The sequence below is a fragment of the Acomys minous genome (assembly GCF_964271855.1).
Source record: "Acomys minous genome assembly, chromosome: 12".
Classification (NCBI taxonomy): Eukaryota; Metazoa; Chordata; class Mammalia; order Rodentia; family Muridae; genus Acomys; species Acomys minous.
In genome coordinates this window covers 4,900,281-4,914,654 of record NC_140493.1, presented here as the reverse complement: position 1 = coordinate 4,914,654, position 14,374 = coordinate 4,900,281, and the positions used below count along the sequence as shown (strand labels likewise).

General features: G+C 46.3%; 1 protein-coding gene and 1 long non-coding RNA gene across 3 annotated transcripts in view; both read right to left on the bottom strand.

The window, feature by feature from the left end:
• CCNT1 (cyclin T1) overlaps positions 1–9,342 on the bottom strand; it is a 31,013-nt gene extending 21,671 nt beyond the window's left edge. The window contains exons 1-3 of one of the 2 annotated variants that reach the window (XR_014773337.1): positions 8,936–9,339; positions 6,517–6,598; positions 240–368 (exon numbers count right to left, since the gene is read on the bottom strand). Coding sequence is in view for 1 of the 2 variants with exons in the window: in XM_084751182.1 (XP_084607308.1) it covers positions 240–368; positions 6,517–6,598; positions 8,936–9,096 (372 nt within the window). In the remaining variant the exon portion in view is untranslated. Of the gene's footprint in view, positions 1–239; positions 369–6,516; positions 6,599–8,935 lie in introns of both variants that reach the window. The other variant, XM_084751182.1, reaches the window with a different exon arrangement.
• On the bottom strand, positions 8,066–8,926 carry LOC311580035. The gene is made up of 2 exons (XR_014773338.1): positions 8,864–8,926; positions 8,066–8,448 (listed from the first exon to the last, which is right to left on the bottom strand). It is a non-coding gene; the product is annotated as an uncharacterized lncRNA (long non-coding RNA).
• Positions 9,343–14,374: the final 5,032 nt, after the last annotated feature.

The window sequence follows — 14,374 nt, the reverse complement described above, 5'->3', positions numbered from 1 at the left end:
GGGAGGCCTCACTGAGTTCAAGGCCTGCCTAGTCTACAGAGTGAGTTCAAGGCCTACCTGGTCTATAGAGTGAGTTTTAAGCCTGCCTGGTCTACAGAGTGAGTTCCAGGACAGCCAGGGTTACACAGAGAAACACTGACTCAGGGAAAAAGAAAAATAAACACTAGAAAGTTTAACATCGCAGGTTCAAAGTTGCAAAATGAAGTAATGATTTTGTGAAGGTGTAGACAGCCACCTACCTCACTCCTTGTGTCAGGAAGTGACTCCTGCGGATGGAGGCAAGTATGTGCTACCTTGATCACGTGTTCCAACTTTTTTGGCTGCTCTTCCACTTTTGCTGCTAGAAACAAGGCTGCTGGAGCCATCGACTTCAGAGAGGGGGGAAAAAGCCACACTTGTTATTTAATTCTAGATGATAATGACATCTAAGAGGAGCTAAATCTCACACACATCAAGTCTCCACTACAATCTCAAAGGTCTTATCATACTTTTCCCTCACCTGTCAAATCACAGCACCAGTCCTGACACTGCCTCAAGTATTCATGTGAGCAGCTGCAGGTGCTGTTGCTTGCCACTGGAAACTGGACCGTTTATATTTGTTATTTGCTTTTATTTCCCCCCATCCCTTGATTTTTTGAGACTGGGTTTCTCTGTGTAGCCTTGGCTGTCGTGGACTTGCTTTGTAGACCAGGCTGGCCTTGGAACAGAGATCTGCCGGCCTCGGCTTCCTTCCTTCCCTTTTTTTAAAACATATATATATACTATATACACATACATATATACATACTTTTTTTTTTAATTTAATGAGACTCACCATGTACACCAGGCTGGTCTTCACCTCAGATGCACTTTCTACCTCTGGGGTGCTGGGATTGCAGCTGTGGGTTGCCACACTCCACAAACCCATTTTTACTTAGTGTGTGTTGTGTGCAGTTGTGTGCTTGCTTGTGCGTAGGGGGCGAAAGTAGAGATGGACATCAAATCTTCTATTGCTCTCTGTTTTTTTTGAAACAAGGTCTCTCACTGAGCTGGAGCCGCCATTTTGGCTTGGGTCCTATTCTACCCCTTCACCCTGATATTATAGACATGCTGCTGCATCTGGATTTTATGTGGGATGGAGTTTTTGACATAAGCCACCACTTTATCTGCTGAGCCCCCAAATTTTTAAAAATTCCCCTAAACTTTTAAAGATTCTGCAATTCACTGACCCTCCCTCCCCCTCACAAAATTAGGCAGCCATGAACAGTGTTTGGTTTTAGACCATTTGTGTCAATTCTTCCCTCATTAGGAGTCTCCTGATCTGGCCCTGTAGCTGCTGGCACTTGCTTACTTTGTCTTTGAATTTACTTATTCTTGAATTCCAGTTTACCAGTTTAAAAAAAACAACAAAAGATCCCAGTAACCTTGGTATAGTTGCTCACACCCATCCATAATCAAACATCCAAGAGGCTGAATGAGGCAGAAGGCTTACCAGTTGGGGCAATCTTGAGCTAAACAAGTAGTGGGTACCAAACCAGCCTGGGCTACACAGTGAGATCCCCATCTAAAAAACTAAAGCGAAGTTGGGCATGGTGGTGCACCCCTGTAATTCCAGCACCCAGAGCACCAACAATTTTTAAATATATAAATTACAACATAAACACAAAAGCATCAGAGGTAATTTCTAGAACTTTCCTATTCCTAACTTGAAAAGATTTAAGGCAGCATACATGGAAGTTCAGTTGGTGAATTCTGAATTCAAGTAAACTAATGGGAGTCTTTTATGCTGCTGCAAACAATACACTGATAAATTCTTTCAGAAGGGCAAACTAACAACAAAAACTTTACTTATGCATACCCTTAGCATTTATATTTAAATGGTTATAAGTGATCTATGTAAATATAAGACTGTTGGGTTGTGTTTTGTTTTGTTTTTTTCTTTCTTCAATACAGAGTTTCCCTTGGTGGCCCTGGCTGTCTTGGAACTTACTTTGTACACCAGACTGGCCTCGAACTCAGAGATCCACCAGCCTCTGCTTCCCAAGGGCTGGGATTAAAGGCATGCACCAACCCCACCACCACCAGGCCCCAAGGAATATTTTAATAATAAATTAGAACTCACCTGAATATCCACCAAAAGAGAACTAGTTAAATAAACTATCATAAGGACATAAATCTATGGGCCACTTAACTTCTTCTTGTTCCTTCTCCAGTGTGGGGAGTCCAGCCCAGGGCTTCACATGTGCTAGGCATATAGACACATTCCCCAGTCCTTGTGAACCTTTCATAAGTCATTTGACGGGACAGAGAGATGACTCAGTGGTGAAGAGCACTAGCTGTTCCAACAAAAGACCCAGGTTTGATTCCTAGTGTGGCAGCTGACAATGCTTATAACTCTAGTCCCAAGGGACCGATGCCTATTTCTGACCTCCTCAGGCACCAAGCAAGCTTGTGGTATAGAAACATAGGTGCAGGAAAACACTCATACAAATGGAATAAAAACAAATTAAAAGGCCTTTACCTTTAAGAATGCTTATAGTAGCCGGGCGTGGCGTTACATGTCTTAATCCCAGTACTGGGGAGGCAGAGGTAGGCAGAGCTCGGTGAGTTCCAGGCCAGCCAAGGCTACACGGAAAAACTCTACCTGCCTCCCAAAAAAATGTTTTAATTAAAAAGAAATATATTTTCAGGCTGGAGAGATGGCTCAGAGGTTAAGAGCACTGATTGCTCTTCCAGAGGTCCTGAATTCAGTCCCCAGCAATCAACCACATGGTGGCTCACAACCATCTATAATGTGATCTGATGCCCTTTTCTGGCTTGCAGGTGTACACACAGGCAGATCACTGTATACAGAATAAATAAATCTTCAAAAAAAATTTTTTTCAAGGTGTTTGTGTGTGAAGACAGGTGTGTCCAATAGGTCTTCCTCAATCCCTCTCCATCTTTTCCTTTTTCTTTATTTTTCAATAATTTATTTTTATTTATATGCATTGGTGTTTTGCCCACTTTACACATGTATGTCTGTGTGAAGGTGTCAGATCTTAAGAGTTACAGATGGTTGTGAGCTACCATGTGGGTGCTGGGAATTGAACCCAGGTCCTCTGGAAAAGCAGTCAGTGCTCTTAACCAGCTGCTGAGCTGTCTCTTCAGGCCCCATCTTTTCTTTTTTAAACAGGGTCTCTCACTGAACCAGGAGCTCAAGAACCCGGCTAAGCACTTGCTAGCAAGTCCCAAGAGTCCTATCCCCAACTCCCAGTGCTGCAACTACACCTATGCACCACCATGCCAAATCTTTCAATTTTTGTTTGGGGGGGGGGGGGTTCGAGGGTTTCTCTATGTATCCTAGGCTGTCCTGGACTCACTTTTGTATACCAGGCTGGCCTCGAACTCACAGCTATCCGCCTGCCTCTGCCTCCCAAGTGCTAGGATTAAAGGCGTGCGCCACCACGCCCGGCTTTCTATTTATTTTTATCTATGTGCATGTGTGCCTGCATCTGAACCAGCACCTCTCCAGCCCCATCCCACCACAGCCAGACTTCTGTAGAGTTTGACATCAAACTCAGGTCCCCACGCCTGGATGACAAGCACTTACCAAATGACACATCTCCCAGGCCCCCTGTGATTCTGTCTGTCCATGACTAGGTCTGTTACCCTCAAACTCTTCGGATCCTCCTGCCTTGGCCCTCAAGATCTGAAATTACAAGTGTGCACCACCATGCCCTGTCTCCTTGAAGCCACCTAAATTATGAGAAACAGCATGAAGAGAATGTTCCAGAAAGTTGTATAATCAGGGTATGACAAGTTCATATCAGAAAGACATGATGCTGCATGTCAGATACTGATCAGTGAGTGCTCTACAGAGCAGAAGAGCTTTCACTGCATACGATTCTGTACTGTTAACTTTTACCATGAAGTCATTATATTTCTAATAAATAAATCAAAATTCCCAAGGCAGCTAGTATGATAGCTCAGCAAAGTTCCTGATGTGCCGCAACTTTATAACCTGAGTTCGATCCCTAGCACCCATGGCAAAAGAAGAAAATCGAAAAGTGTCCTCTAACCTCCGTATGTGCACCATAAGCAGTGTGGACTGCATTCACACACACACACATCATGTACATTATGCACGCATGTACACACCTCCACAAGGGCTGGCTTGACGGGCTCACCATCAATGCTACCTTTTAAGCCTTCTCAAAACTAACTTTAGTTGATCACAGCTAAATTCAACTTATAAAATTAATGTTATATTAAAAGGGTAATGTTTTTAATGTGCTAACTCCAGAATATATCTAAAATCAATACTCTAAAGACTACTTTAAAAGTCAGGACACCAGGTGTGGTAGTGTCCGCCTTTAACCTCAGCACTCAGGAGGCAAAGGCAGGTGAATCTCTGAGTTCTAGACCAGTCAGGGCTGCATAATGAGGCGCTATCTCAAACCGACAAATGAAAACAAAAAAACATGATATCCAAAAGAACATCTCTACAATGAAATAATTATCAGAGCATTAATTCAACCAGCTTACTGGAGGTCCTTTAGGAAAAAAAAAAAAGATAAACCTCTGTCTTAAGCAAGGTTAACACAAAGGCAATAAGAAAGTATGTCATTTCAATAAGAGAAATATATGCTAACACATAAATGCACACTTAACAACCTGATTTAAGATTTTGCCCTAGATTTCAAATTCTCCTGCCTCTGCCTCCCAAGTGCTGGGATTAAAGGTGTGCCCCACCACACTCAAATCTTTATTACAATAAAAGAGAAGCCTTGGCAGGCTTTGTGCCCTCTGCTCATAACACCAGTTGCTTGGAAATTCAAGCCAGCCAGGACTACATAGTAAGCCCTAATCCAAAAAGAAAAAAAAAAAAAAAAAAAAAGAAAGCTGAATGTAGAAAACTATCAAAATTACTAAGACAAATAAGGAATTCCTCTTTGATGTCATTCTTCATTCTCTACGTCTGTTTCAGAGCTATCAGATAGCCTCAATAAAGGCTAATTGGAAATATGGGTGCTAAGGGCAATAAAGAGTCAAACTGACTAAAATCACCCAAAATTAGGAACACTTTAGGATCCCTGTTCCTCCTAAATCTGATTCTTCCCATTTCTTACATTACAGGAATTCTATTAGCTTCACAAAGTTTCTTCTTAAGGCACCAAAATGTGCTGCCTGGGCTGGATAGCTCAGTAGTTTGTTCCCAGTACCCACCTAGGATGCACACAGCAGCCTGTACCTCCAGCTCCAGGGAACTCAGGGCCCTCGTCTGGCCTCTGTGGGCACTCACACACTGTACCAGGCACTAACACACACACACACAATCATACCAAATCCTTCTTTAGATAGATCCTAAATTTGAAACATGTTTCCTCGAAAACTTTAAAAAGTAGCCGGGCATGGTGGCGCACGCCTTTAATCCCAGCACTCGGAAGGCAGAGGCAGGTGGATCGCTGTGAGTTCAAGGCCAGCCTGGTCTACAAAGCAAGTCTAGGACAGCTAAGGTTACACAGAGAAACCCTGTCTCAAAAAAAAAAAAGCTTTAAAAAATAGTAATACAGGGAGGCAGAGACAAGCAGATCGCTGTAAGTTTGGGGCCAGTCTGGTCTACAAAGTGAGTCCAGGACAGCCAAGGCTACAGAGAAGCTCTGTCTCTGGAAAATAAAAAACAAATTTAAAAAACTAAAAAGAAGCCAGGCATGGTGGTGCACGCCTTTAATCCCAGCACTCGGGAGGCAGAGGCAGGTGGATCGCTGTGAGTTCAAGCTTAGCCTGGTCTACAAAGCGAGTCCAAGACAGCCAAAGCTACACAGAGAAACCCTGTCTCGAAAAACCAACAACAACAAAAAAATTTTTTAACTAAAAAGAAAAGAACATCTCCTAAAAATTATAGAGCACTTGACCCACAACCCCAGATGATTTGTTCAAATATCTCCTTAGTACCTTAGGACTTTAATTCTGCAAATGCAGACTTACTGCAACTGAGATATCACTACAAATTCACCTCCAGATCACCAAATGTTAAGCCAGACATTTCAGGTAACAAACTGAGAACAGCACTATTATACTTACAACTTTGTCCAAGAAAAAATATCCTCTTACTCCTATTTTTCCCCATTCTTAAAAGTCATTTCCCTGCCGGGCGTGGTGGAGTATGTCTTTAATCCCAGCACTTGGGAGACAGAGGCAAGCAGATCGCTGTGAGTTCAAGGGCAGCCTGGTTTACAAAGCAAGTCCAGGACACCCAAGGCTACACAGAGAGACCCTGTTTTGGAAAAAAGTCATTCCCCAGGCATTACCCCTCCAGGTAACCACTGGATTTTAGTAAATGTTTTGCAAAATCTAACTTACATTTGTCTTCTTATGGCCATAAATTTATTTACCACTGTAAAGCTATACTTAAATCATGATTTTTTTTTCTAAACTCAAAATGACCAGCCCTAAATTCTAAAATTAAAACCTACTTCAGAAACAGCAACCAATGATAAAATAGGCTGCAACACTCAAACCCAAAGGGATTGTCCCATACTAAGTTATACTTACGTATCGATGGAACTGGGTAAAAGACTGAATCATGTAGAACCGGTGCATGTACACAATAGCAGTGTTGATGGTCAGTTGTGAGCTGAGGGCCCAAGTCAAGGGTCAGACACAGGCAGTACAATCTCCTTTCCAAAAGAACAAACGGCCAAGCACAGTACATGATCTCACATAAAACTAACACTTTACTCTTCAAACCAAATAGCAGATTTGTTTTCCTCCACTAACTCCTGACAGCTGACATGTCCTCTACCTAACAGGTACTTAATATGAACTTACCGACTACACAAAACAAGTGGCAAGGTGGAAGCCAACATGCAACACAAGCTACATACCGTCCCATGCTTTTCTGTCATGTCACTTGCCTTCTGGACCCATGAGCTCAGGATACTGTTTTTATTCCATTTCCTTTTGGGGTGGGGGTGGGGGTCAGAGGGCAGTTTGCCGAGAGACAGTTATCTTTCTACCCTATGAGTCTCAGGGATATAATTCAGGTTACAGGCTTGGAGACTGGAGCTTTTATCTGCTGGGCCATCTTGCCTGGCCAAGGATAACTTCAAAAAAAGGTTTCTTTTAAAGTCTATCAGCATTTGCCTGCATCTATATATGTGCAATGTCTGGTGCCCCAGAGACCAGAAGAGGACATGGAATACCCCAGAACTGGAGTTACAGATGGTTGTGGTCTACCAGGTGGGTTAAGAGCACAAGCGCTCTTTAACTGCTGAGCCAGCCCCACAAAAAATAACTTTTAAAGAATATTTACAAGGCCCTCCCTTACTGCCCCTAGGAATCTATGTGTCTCTCTCTCTCATCTTCTAAACTTCAGTTCTCTTTTCTTTGGGGGGTGGGGGGGCGCTTAGAAGGGTGGATGATGTTTCCCAACAGGGTTTTTCTGTGTATCCCTAGCTGTCTTAAAACCAGCTCTGTAGACCACGCTGCCATCAAACTTCAGAAGTCCATCTGCCTACCTGCCATCGCCTCCCAAGCGCTGGGATTAAAGGCGTGTGCCACCACACCCAGCTTAGCTCTGTTTCCGTCAGGAAATATCACATGACCTCTGAACTACAAAACCTTTGAAATGATTTGCTGGCCATCCACTAAAAAGAAACTCCTGCCACGCTCCAAGTTAAGCCTTTCATTTGTATGTTATCCCTCCAGCTTTAATGCCAGACCTCAGCAACAGTCTGTATAAAGATGCCAACATGATGGCAACAAGCAGAAAGAAAGACACTTTTAAAGGTGCTTTAAACATCTACAGAAACTTAGGGGCTGGAGAGATGGCTCAGTGGTTAAGAGCACCAGCTGCTCTTCCAGAGGACCTGGGTTCAATCACCAGCAAGTCCTTGGCAATTCACAGCTGTTTTGTAACAGTTCCAGGGGATCTGACAGCCTTACAGAGACATTCATGCAGGCAAAACACCAATGCACAAATAATGAAAACGTAAGGAAACAACTGGCAATAAAGAGAAAACCTATTTGGAAGTAATATACAACCTTCAAACGTAAACATTATAGACCTAAACTCAGCACTTTTTTTTTTTTGAGTCAAGGGCCTTACTAGGTAGCTTTGGCCTGCCTTTACCTCCCCAGTGCTGGGATCAAACGCCTACAACACTATGGCCAGCCCTCAGCACCACTCTTAAATAGAACCTACGTAAGTGGAAGTGCAACTAAAAGAAAAATCATGTGGTACATGGAAAGAACTTTACAAACATTAGCTCTGCCACAAAAGACCAAATTTTCTAAAGAAAAAAAAAGGGGGGTACTAAAATACCTATTTTCTAACAAAAACATCACTAGTGGCCCAGAGAAACAAGGACTTAAAATTCTGCAATCTAGTTAAAGCACATCAATACTTACACGTCCCTACGAACCGAAGTTGGACATCTTTCCTTCCTCTTAAATCCTACGAAACTGCTACTAGAACATGAAGCTCTGTGGTGGAGCGAACTTGACAAGTTAACAAGCTAGTAAACAGGAGATACAGGTTTGGAAACAAAACCTGGGGCACAAATTCTAGACCACCTTCTCAAGTCCTCAGGGTATAGAATTTCCCGGAACCCTTTTCATACACTTTGGAAAGCAGCGTGAAACCTCTTAAATGGAGCCTTAGCTCACGACAGAAGGAAGACTCTCAAAAGCCACCAAAACAGGACAGAATTCAGAGCACAGGGGCTGGGAAGGCACAAAGGCGGAGAAGGCACGAAACCCCAGCCAGGCTGGTGGCACCGGTGAGCGAGCGGGAAATTGACTCCGCCTCACTTCCCTCCCGCGAACCACTCACTGTTCGGCCAGCGCCATTGTGGGCTCTCCGCACTAGCCGTCCGGCCCCGGCTACCACCTTACCCACCTCTGCCCGGGCCAGGACGCCGAAGCATGGCCGGACGTGCTCCAAGGCCGAGGGCCTAGGCGGAAAGGATACACGTTAAGACGTTGTCCCATGTCCTGGAGGAGATTGGCCGCCTGCTGGCGATAAGAGAGTTCTTTATCTGAGTCCACGCCAAAACGACGCGAAGGGCTATTTTCCAGCTGTTCTCGAGTGAAATACCACCGCTTGTTGTTGTTCTTCCTCTCTCCCTCCATAGTGCTTCAAGCAAAAGGCAGCGGCGGGGGCTGCAAGCACTTCCCAGCGTCACCTAAGCGGCGACACACATCCGCTGTGCCGAGACAACTACGACGTGACGAACTTCCTCCAAGAGTAGACCACCAGGCCGTGACACACTTCCGCCCAGGAAGCCGAAGATTCAAGAGCCTACTTCCGGAATGAACCCAGCGACGTCCCGTAGACGAAAGTACTAGCCAGTACGGTACTAGGAACGAATTTACGGCCGGGACGCTGGCGCTGGTCACGTGACACCCAAGGGTGGGCGGGGCTATTCGAAGTTGTTCTTTTAAAATCTCGTCTCCACCCACCCCACGCCCCCGCCACTACCCCCACCACCCTCCACCCCCCACCCCCACCCCTCGAACCCCACCACCCCCACCACCCCCAGCACCTTCTCCACCCCCGCCACCCCCACCATTCCCGCCCCGGCTCAGTTCTCCTCGCGCTGCGTGGTGCTGGGTCTTTTCCGCAGACGTTCGTGACCGAGGCGCCTTAGTAAAACTGGGTTTAAGGGAAAATAGGCGAGACTCTCAGGAAGCCGAGAAAAGACGAGACAGTGAGTGGCCCTGTCCTAACTGGGACGATTAAAGCCGCGAAAAGGGCCGGGCGCACCTTTAGTCCCCGCACTCTGGAGGCAGAGCCAGGCGAGTCGCTGCGTTCGAGGCCAGCTTGGGCTACACAGAAGAAACCCTGTTTCGAAAAACAAACAAAACAAGACAAAAGCCGGCTTCTGGGTTCTTAGCAGCAGTGTCAACACCTGCAGCCGGTTTGAAAAGCGGCTCCACTAGTAGTAGCCTTTACCTCCGTTTTGCTGCCGATAACCAACTTGAAGGAATAAAATTAATGTTACAAATGTCATGCTTCCATGTCCAAAGGACACGATGTGTTTTGCTGTTGTTCAGTGGGAGGGTTTGGGGGCGGCGGGGAGCGTGTCTCTTTTTACGCGGACCTTACAGTAGCCTTGGCAGGCTTGGAACTCAGAAATCCGGCTGGCATGCGACACCACGCCAGGCTCAAGAACACTACTGACTTAAATATAATTTCATTTTGGTGGTGAGGCCTTTTCTCTCGCGTTCCTCCTGTCTGTGACTGTGATATGCTTGCTGGCACAGATTCCAAACGTCGGGTCAGGTCCCAAGGGCGCTGCAGTGTTAGTGCAGTTCAGGTCAATAGGTCTAGGAAACCCAAACCTCAGGGAGAGATTATCAAGAGACAGAGACCAGGAGATAGTTTGTGCGCTGACCTCACTACCAGGTTCACTTGTGGGGCCTTTCCGCTCCTCTCTCTGTGGCCACGCCTCTGTTGCTGCGGTCAACTCAGTGCTGACATTCCCACAATCTAAGACAACAGATCTGAGTGGGTGGCCAAGAGCCCACTGTACCCACCACTGGCATAGGAACTGGCAATCCATCTTGAAGATATGGGGCTCAGATTTTTACCCCAGAAGTCCTCTGGGACTTGAATGTATGTGAATGAAGGGGGTCCCCCGAAGACGGCTTAGCAGAAGAGGCTGCTGCCACCCCTGATGACCTGAACTCAATCCCAGGGTCACCCCACGGTAGATGAGAGAAATGACTCGAGGCACGTGCCCAAACACTAGTTTAGAAACAGTAAAGTGGCCCAGGATCTGGAAACGGTTGGACTAAAACTGCCTCTACAGTGTGGAAAGTTCCACCAGCACTATGTGGAAATTTCCTAAGTTCTAGGCCTCTATTAAGCCAGCTCCAGCATCTAATAACTTTTCTCCCTGAGCAGGACAATCTCCTGTCATCTGCCCTCCCTCCAACCCTGCTGGAGGCTGAACTTAGATCCTTGTGCCTATGGTAGGCAGTGCACTACTGCCTACCTGTATCCTCAGCCCTGTTTTGATTTGTTGCTTTAAATTTGACTAAGTTGGTCTTGAACGGAGCCTATAGCCCAGGCAGGCACTGAACTTCTGAACGTCTGGACTCAGCTTCCTAACCTGTCCTACCAGGTCTAGCAAGCTATTTGTCTATAAAATTTAAACGATGTAGCTGGGCATGGTGGCGCACGCCTTTAATCCCAGCACTCGGGAGGCAGAGGCAGATGGATCACTGTGAGTTCGAGGCCAACCTCGTCTACAAAGCAAGTCCAGGACAGCCAAGGCTACACAGAGAGACCCTGTCTTGAGGAGAGGGGGGATTTAAGTAATGTAGGCAGGTTGTAGTGATACACTCCTTTAGCTAGGGTGTGGTGATGCACACCTTTAATCCCAGTACTGGAGAGGCAGAGGCAGGCGGATTGCTGTGAGTTTGAGACCAGCCTGATCTACAAAGTGAGTCCAAGACAGCCAAGGTTACACAGAAAAACCCTGTCTCAGAAAAAAAAAAAATCTCAACACTCAGCAGGCAGTGGCAGGAAGATCCCTGAGTTCAAAGCCACCCTGGTCTACACAGAATTCCAGCAGTAGGAGGCAGAAGGAGGAGGGGTCTCTCAGTCGCAGACCAGCCTGGTCTACAGCAGGGATTCCTCAGGGTGTGTTTTACCTACAGGAGCCTCACCAAGTTCTCACTGTGAAGAAAAATGTCCCTTGGCTCTAGTAAGCAGAACGAAAAAGGCACATTTTGAAATGCACTCAGTAGCCAATGCCTTTAACCCCGGCACTTGGGAGGCAGAAGCAGGTGGATCTGTGTGAGTTCAAGGCCAGACTAGTGTCGCCTGAGCTGTCCTGGACTAATTTTGTAGACCAGGCTGGCCTCAAACTCACAGAGATCCGCCTGCCTCTGCCTCCCAAGTGCTGGGATTAAAGGCATGTGCCACCATGGCCTGGCTCTGGCTCTTATTTTTTAAATTAAAAAAAAAAAAATTCCCTTCAGAAGGGACCTTGTTGGGGTTGGGGCAGGGGTAGGGAGAGGACTGGAGGGCGGGGAAATTGTGTAGGAATATAATTTATAATAGAAACAAATCTCAGAAGCAGGGAGGATTTGTTCATTTATTTAAAATAGCATCTCCATATGTAGTCCTGGCTCTTGTTATTTATCCCAGGCTACCCTTTAGCTTATAGAGATCCTCCTGCCTCTGCCTTCCCTGTAATGGGATTAGAGGCATGTGCCACCATGACCAGCCGTATATTTTATTTATTGGTTTTCTTGAGACAGGGTTTCTCTGTGTAGCCTTGGCTGTCCTGGACTCACTTTGTAGACCAGGCTGGCCTCGAACTCACAGGGATCCACCTGCCTCTGCCTCCCGAGTGCTGGGATTAAAGGTGTGCGCCACCACTGCCCAGCTCTCTGTGTAGTCTTGACAGTCCTGGACTTGATTTGCCACCTTTGCCTTTGCCACCTTAGATAGGGGAAGGCCTGAGGAGACCGAAATTGGCTTTCCATACTGGCAAGGCTACACAGAGGAACTCACTCTCCAAAAACCAAAATAAATAAATAATAAGTGTATAACTGTGCTTGTGCATGCAGGCTTGCACATGCCACAGTGTAAGAACAGAGGTCAGAGGTCAGTAGGGTGTTCTTTCTACTGTGGGATCCAAAGATTGAACACAGCGTCATCCGGCTTAGTGGCAAGCACCTTTAGCCACTGAGTCACCTCACTGGTCCTCAAAGCAAACTTTTTTTTTTTTTGAGGTAGGATTTTCACTGTGTACCCCTGGCTGTCCTGGAACTCCTTCTGTAGAACTGACTGGCCTCACAGAAATCCCCCTGTCTCTCAAAGCCAACCATATGTGCTCCACTACACCTGGCTTTTTTTGTTTTTGTTTTGGTTGTTGTTGTTGTTGTTGTTGTTTTTGGTTTTTCAAGACAGGGTTTCTCCATGTTAGCCTAGGCTGTCCTGGACTTGCTCTGTAGACCAGGCTGGCCTCGAACTCACAGTGATCCAACTGCCTCTGCCTCCCGAGTGCTGGGATTAAAGGCGTGTGCCACCACGCCCGGCTCTGCTTTCCAGTCTTACAGACATAACATTCCAATATAATAACAGGATTACAACAGAAAGAACTGCAAGGCTCAGGCCCTGTGTAAGGAGTATCAAGACAGTCTTGTTGCTCTCACGTACACAGCTCTTTTTGCAGTATAGTAAATAAATCTGAAGAAAGTATGGACAAACAGAGATAGAAGGGGCGATGCAACCACCACGGGCCTCAGGAACGATGCTAGCCTCCTGCGCATGCGTCTACAGTGAGCATCTCTGACGCCACGCCACAGGGAGGCGAAACCTGAGTCTGACGAAGTATGTTCTAGTCAAGTTTTGAAAAGCAACAAGAAAAGCAAAAACTGGCTGGGCAGTGGTGTCGCACGCCTTTCATCCCAGCACTCGGGAGGCAGAGGCAGGCGGATCGCTGTGAGTTCGAGGCCAGCTTGGTCTACAAAGCGAGTCCAGGACAGCCATGGCTAACACAGAGAAACCCTGTCTCGAAACCCACCCCACCCCCCAAAAAAAAAGAAAAGAAAAAAACTGCCAGCATCAGAAACAGGTACTCATGGTGGAATTCCGGGATTTCAGATTGAAAATTTTAAATAACTGATAAGTAGGCCAAGTATAGAGGCATTCACCTTCCACCCACCCACCACCACCCCCAGGCATGGGCCACCACACCCAGTTGAGGCATTCACCTTTAATCCCAGCACTCGGGGGCAGAGGCAGGCTAATGGCTGTGACTTCGAGGCCAGCCTCATCTACATAGTTCCAGGACAGCCAAGGCTACAAAATGAGATCCTGTGTCAAAAAAATAAATAAGTGTTGCAGGATATTTGATCCCAGTGTGATCCCTCAGACTGTGAACTGTTTTAGCCTGTCTTTCGTTTGGCATGGTTGAGCCCTGGCACACACCTTTAACCCAAGAGATTTCTGAGGGTTTTGTATTTGTTTGTTTTTTGTGGGGTTTTTTGTTTGTTTGTTTTCGGACAGGGTTTCTCTGTGCAGTCCTGGCTGTCCTGGACTAGCTTTGTAGATCAGGCTGGCCTTGAACTCACAGCAATCTGTCTGCCTCTGCCTCCCAATGCTGGGATTAAAGGCGTGCACCACCACACCGGGCTCAAGAGTTTTCTGTACACAGGATTTAATAAAGTTAACCCTAGGTCAAGAGGCCCAGCAAAAAACCAGCTGACAGGGATTAAAGAGTAAGAGGGACTCTGAGATGAGGGTGTTTTGGAGAAGGGCAGTTGAACTCTAGGGGTTTTTAGCTTGAGCTTCCTTTAGGTCTTTGGCTCTTCCATCTTGAGTTCCTGAGCTCCTTGGCCTTTGGCTTTTGGGGGCTTTGAGCTAGCAAGCCTCCATCTGCTAACCTAG